The sequence below is a fragment of the Echinops telfairi genome, unplaced genomic scaffold, assembly GCF_000313985.2.
Source record: "Echinops telfairi isolate 266 unplaced genomic scaffold, ASM31398v2 ScPeMD7_7420;HRSCAF=8458, whole genome shotgun sequence".
NCBI lineage: Eukaryota > Metazoa > Chordata > Mammalia > Afrosoricida > Tenrecidae > Echinops > Echinops telfairi.
This window is the reverse complement of record NW_022111320.1, coordinates 16,564,375-16,570,699: the sequence shown is the minus strand read 5'-3', so window position 1 is coordinate 16,570,699 and position 6,325 is coordinate 16,564,375. Positions and strand designations below refer to the sequence as shown.

Sequence of the window (6,325 nt, the reverse complement as noted above, 5' to 3'; positions counted from 1 at the left end):
GCTTGTTCTTTTGGAAGTCCACGGTACTGTCAATATTCTTCTCCAAAGCCATAATTCAAATGAATGGGTTCTTCTTCAGTCTGTCTCATTCGATGTCCAACTTTCACATGCACACGAGGCAAGGGAAGATACCACGACTTGGGTCAGATGCACATGAGTCCTCAGAGCAGCATCTTTACTACTCAACCCTTGAGAGGACATGTGAAGGTGATTTACAATTCAAAGTGTTGTTTGGACTCTTGCCTGCTGCCTCCATGAGCACTGATCGTGGATCCAACCAAGACGAAATCCTTGACAACTTCTGTCCTTTCTCCACTTATCATGATGTTACCAGTTGGTTCAGTTGTGAAGATTGTGGTCTACTTTACACTGAGCTGCAATTCATACTGAAGGTGGCAAGCCTTGCTCTTCATCTGAAAGTGCTTCAAGTCCTCCTCACATTCCGCAAATAAGGCTGTGTCATCTGCATAGTGCAGATTGTTTACAAGCCTTCCTCCCATCCTGATGTCACATTCTTCTTCCTATAAGCCAGCTTCTCTGACGACTTGTCAGCATACAGATTGGATAAGTAGGGTGAGAGGATGCGACCCTGACACCCACCTTGCCTGATCTTAAACCATGCAGTATTCCTTTATTCTGTTTGCACAACTGCCTCATGATTTGTGTACAATTACTGCAGGAGCAAATGAAGTGTTCTGGAATTCCCATTATTCTCACGGCTATCCATGGTTTGTCATGATCCACACACTTGAGTGCCTTTGCATAGTCAATAAAAGGTAAGTAAACATCTTTCTGGTATCCTCTGCCTTCAGTCAAGAGTCATCTGGCATCAGCAATCATATCCCTCCTTTCACATCCTCTTCTGAATCTGTCCTGAACCTCTGGCAGCTCCCTGTCAATGTCCTACTGCATTTCTGTGGCTTGCTGGCTCATTCTTTTCATCAACAAATAATAGATACTCCATTTGGGGGGGTGCACTGTGGTTTCCTGGTCCATTCACCTATTGAAGCACTTATCAGTTGCTTTCATTCTTGGACAATGATGAATAAAGCTGCCATGAACATTACTGTGCAGATGTTTCATGCAAACTTACATTCCGTCTCAAATAGAATGTCAATGTTTATAAAATGATGGTGGCAACTTATGCACAGATGTGCTTGATAAAATTGATGTATGGGTTGTGATAAGAAGTGTAAGAGCTCCCAATAGAATGATTTATTTTATATAAATATATATATTTACATATACATACGTTTCTCTCTGAGAAACTGGATCAAAACATTTAAGGACTTTGAAAAATTCCTTAAATATACAAATGTGAGAGTGAGGAAGTTATCCTTTCACTCCACACAAATAACTAACTAAACCAACAAATAGACAGACGAACCAATAAGTAAATGAAACCAGGCTAAGAGCAAGAGAAAGAACGTATAGTATATCAAACATGTGGAGCCCTGCAGTTTCACAGCCGAGACCTCTATACAGTGACAAGGCAATGGACATGAGGACTAACTGCTCCGTTCAGTTGGTCAAGTTGAACCACAGTGCCAGCCATTAACTTTTCCAAAGGCCTCGTAAGTAAATGCATCTTGGTCACGGGAGAGAAGACAGGTGCCATTTTCCAGCCGCTGTTGTCTGGTGGTTACGTTGAATGTCCCCAAATTCAGGTATGACAGCGTAAAGTGGAGGGCAGAGACGTGAGGGGATACGTGGACGGGCCGTTTAAGGGGGACTTAAAGCTGGACGTGAAGGAGGAAGCCGGAGTGCTTGTGAAACTTTTCAGCTAAAGAGGAGTTTCCCAAACACAATTCGAAAAGAACAGTGAATTCTCTTTTCAAGGGTGAGCATGAGAAGCTACTACTGAAACGACCTTAGCCACACAGAAAGAAGCCTCCCTGCGCTTCCTCCTTTCATTCCTGGGCAGTGCCTGGTCGGCCTCCTGTTTAGCTCCACCCCTCTTCGTTCTCCCTCTCCTCCAACCACCTGGTCTTTACCTCCTGCTTGGGTTTGGGTGGTTTTAATTTCAGGGTGGGCGCCAATGGCTGAGTGCTTGGCTGTTGAAGGGGTCTGTGTTTGCTCCGCGGCACCTTGGAAGAAAGGCCTGGCAATCTGCTCCCAAACATCAGAACTCTAAGGAGCTGGCCTCCCAACGACTGGCCTCCTGGAGCTCCGATATTGTTTCCTGCTTCCCCAGCTCGCCCTCCCCACCCCCTGAATTCTGGTCCGCAGGGTACTGATTGGCACTGTGGCCAGCAGGGCCCCAGAAGCTGGGTGGGGTTCGTTTGGTAAACTACCACATCCTGGAGCAGAGTCCAGCCTCTGTTTTCTTAGGAGCTGGCATCCGCTCTGTTATGGGGAAAGTAAAACCACTGAAGGGATGACTCTCCAGAGAAGGTCCCTACCCATCTCTGCCAGCGGGGAAACTGGGTACAAATGGCCCTAGAGGTAAGTCTCAGGTGGAGGCCCCAGGGCCACACAAAGGGTGGAATCGCAGTGGGGCAGTGAGGCTTGCAAGCGGTGGCTGGATTTACAGGCAACTCATAATGTTGATCTTTGCTTCCTCCTTCCCATCTGACCCCCTAAAGCTCTCCTGTGTCAGCTGGGCCTGGGGCCTCTATCTGGCTCCATTGCTAACTGCTCCCAGGCAAACAGGTGGGGCGCACCTTTCATTGAAAAAGAGAATGAAATGTCTGATTGTAATTCTTAAAGCCAGGCCCCAGGTGTGGGTAGTGCTTCCCCCACCCCCATTCACTGCCCCACCCTAAAAGGACTAGAAGAGTCTGAAGTGGTTTGGGGAGGGGTCCCTGCAAGGTCCTTTTTAGACTCCCTGTGTGAAACGTTTCTGAGCCCTCCTGGAACATTAATGTCACAGAGCTATTTCATGGGGAAGTCACTGTGGCCCAAAGACAGGATCTAAATACTATTTACAGGATCTGAAACGTCCTTTGTAGTTTTAGGCCATTCATTTACCTCTGTAGACCTCCCTTCAACTGTAAGTAAATACCAGGCGGGCTAATAGAGGGAGTCTGTACGTTCTTTTCCGCCTCAAATTGCATCAAACTCTGCTTTCTAACCGCTGTCCCCATCCACGCCCCTCCTCCTCCCCCACTTACCCCCGTCTACCTCCCTCCCCTCCACCCCGCACCTCACAGAAGCTCTTGCTACAGGCAAACATCCATGCTTGGAATCAAATCTATCCCCTTTTAAGCCTTCAGGCCTGCAAGCCTTTGAGCCTCCATCTCTTCTGCCTGGATGTCTCCCCTCCCCTCTTGTGAACAGGTTCCTAACCTGGTTGCCAGGGAGCGAGTCCCCCTCCTGGCGAACCCACATGTGTCGTGTGTCGCTTCTGCCGTCAGGTTTTCAGTGGCTGGTTTTCCCCGCAGCAGTCAGCCAGCCCTTTCCTCCGAGGTGCACTGACACCACCAGCCTTTTTGCTAGTAGCCAAACTGCTGGCACTCCCCGGGGATTCCTTACCTGCTGTGGCTCCCAAGCCTCCAGCAATGGCCGTCCCCCCTCAAAGCTTGTTTTCCACGGCAGGCTCACTGTCTGACTGCTCCGTCTCTTACCCGGAATAGTCACGGGCACATAGGTCCATCCTCTCCCCCGTTAATCTCCATCAAAGACATGGGCTGCGTCTTGCCGTTAGAACTATATCCAGTATGCAGTAGCTTCGTCCCCCCACCCCACCCCTCCAAAAAAGTTTGTGGAATGAATGAATTCTTTACAGGGAGCACGAGGTGCTGAGCTCCAGTAAACAACAACATGAGCGCCCAAGAAAGACCCGTGCTACATCGGGATAAAAGGCAAACGCCTCCAGGCCATCGATTTGCATAAAGCCAGCTCAGCAACCACCCCAGCAGGGGTCGCTGTTCTCTCATGGCACCTCCGTGGGGCTTCCAAGGGTTGATTTTTCAGAAGATGATTGGCAGGACTGTGTGCTTTTGAACTTCCAACCTTTGGGTTAGTCGCTGACGGACTTAACCATTAGCCCCACCCAGCTTAAAGGCGATCTAGATCCATCTGTATGTACTAAAGTCCATTGGGGGAGTGGAAGAGGTAACTCAAAATGGACTGCGAATTGAAAATGTTAAATGTATTGACACACTTGGTGTTCCTGCCAAAGTGGTGTGTAATGACCTGTATCTCACACAATAAAACAAGGTCAAGTTGAAAACGCAAGTTTGTTTGGATTTGGATCTGTTACCATCTGTTGGTGCTCGGATCCTGGGTGCCATCATTCTTATATTAAACATTACCAGTGGTAAAAACAGAAAGAACAGAAAAAAAAGTCATTTGTTTTTTGGTCTCATACGGGCTTGACAGAGTCTAATTTTCTTCTCAGAAATCCTAGAGAAACAGGACGCGAACAGCCCCTTCAATGAACAGCCCCCTGACCATGAGTCAAACAAAGAAGAAACATTCCCCAGAAGATGAGACTCAACCCCAGATTTCATTTATCAAGAAGTTCTTCAGGGGCTCAAAACCCAGGGCAGCCAAAGCAGAAAGCCCAAGAGAGAGCAAGGGTACTGAGAACAACACTGGTCAACCCAGCCGTGGGGCACCAGAGACAAGCGCCGCAGACCCGGGTGAGCACCTCCCTGCTGATGTCTTGACCTTTCAGAATGCTTGTCCCTAAACGTATCTTCTGGATTGAACTGGCAGTGACACGTGCCCCTCGTCTAAATATCGGCTTTCTACTCCTGTAAAGAGTTCCCGTCTTGGAAACCCACAGGGGCGGTTCGACTGTCCTGTTGGGTCCCTGTGAGTTGGAATTGACTCAGTGGCAGTGAGTTAGGTTTTTATTTTTTAATTCAATGCGTCCATGAATTTTTGAAGCCCTCTTGTACGTGTGCGTGTATGTATAAAACAATGGCCATTTTAACATAATCGTAGTTTTGAATTATAAAAATAATAACATTCAGAAACCTTGACTGAAAGCTGCCAATTTTTCTTTCATTGTGGCGGCACCGCTGGGTGAGAACTGGGCTGCTAACGGTAATGTCTGTGGTCCAAACCCACTAGCCATTCCGAGGGCAAAGGATGAAGCTACCTGCTCCCATAAAACTACAGCCTCGGGAACCCCATATTGGGACACCATGTGGCAGAACCCACTTGGTGGCAGGGGGATTTTGATCACACAAGTGATTCTTCTGCCTCTCCCTCATATACACCCATTTATTTTATTTATTCTGTCAGCCAGTCAACAAACACTGAGTGTGTGTGGGCTGGAGATCATTCTAAGTGCTAGAAAACCAGCCTTTACAAAAACAGCCCAGTGCACTCGTATCTTCAGGAGGGGCCGGGGCTGAGACAAGAAAGGAAAGAGGAGGAGGATAGGTTGGGTGTGCTCATTTAGATGGAGTTAGAAGACAGAGTCTCCGGTGGTGGTGTTTGAGAAGATGCTGGAGTAAAGTCCGTCATGTAGAATAAATGAAGTGCTTTAGCCATGTGTTTATGGGAATAGCTTTCAAGGGAAAGGGAACTGTAGGTGCCGAGACTCCTGTTGGGACTGAGTCTGGAGTGTCGGAGAGAGAGTGATGCGGAAGCTGAGGAACACTGGGGAGAGGAAGGGAGTAGCAGGAAGACAGTCCAGAGAAATAACTGGGGGGCAAATCCTGCAACGTTTGCATCATTGTCATGGCTTCCAGTCAGGGCACTCATTGGTGGTCCCTTGGTACAAAGTCTTGCCTTCCATGCAAGAGATGAGGGTTTGGTTCCTGACAAGGCATCTCATGCACAATCACCATCTGTCTGTTGTTGTTTTTTACCATCTGTCTTTTATTGGCGGCTTCCATGCTGTTATTCTGCTGAAGAGGCTTCAGCAGAGCTTCCAGCTAAAGGTGGGCTAGGGAACGAAGCCCTGTGTTCTACTTCTGGAAACTACAACGCTCCGATCCCTAAACATTTCAGTCTAGTATACACCTGGTGGTGGCAGGAGTTAGGGCCAACTGGATGACAGCTAACAGAAACAAAGTCTACAAAGCCATGTTGTCCTTACCTGGAGAAGTGACTGTACTTAGCGGGCATAGTCTTCAGAAGCCCTGGGGGGCTGCCAACTGCAAGTGCAAGGTTGGCAGTGGACTCGCCAGCCTCTCCGTGAGAGAAAGGTGAGTCCTTCTGCTCCTGTGAAGAGTTACAGCCTCAGATACCCATCGATGCGATTCTGCTCTGTCCTGTGATGTGGTGGAAGGCAGTAAGTACAGTTCCCACAATGCTATGTTTTCATGTGTATAATAGTAATAACCGTGTAACATTCTATTACATGCATATGACATAGTAACTTCCTATTTTAAGGTCTTTACATGGATGTTTTTAGCTTTCCCTC

At 47.9% G+C, this 6,325-nt stretch overlaps 1 protein-coding gene across 1 annotated transcript in view; it reads left to right on the top strand.

Moving 5' to 3' along the window:
- Positions 1–2,403: 2,403 nt before the first annotated feature.
- LRRC31 (leucine rich repeat containing 31) overlaps positions 2,404–6,325 on the top strand; it is a 39,416-nt gene continuing 35,494 nt past the window's right edge. Inside the window, exons 1-2 of the mRNA XM_004704237.2 lie at positions 2,404–2,445; positions 4,343–4,586. Of these exons, the coding sequence (XP_004704294.2) occupies positions 4,379–4,586 (208 nt within the window). The 5' untranslated portion in view covers positions 2,404–2,445; positions 4,343–4,378. The remainder of the gene's footprint in view (positions 2,446–4,342; positions 4,587–6,325) is intronic.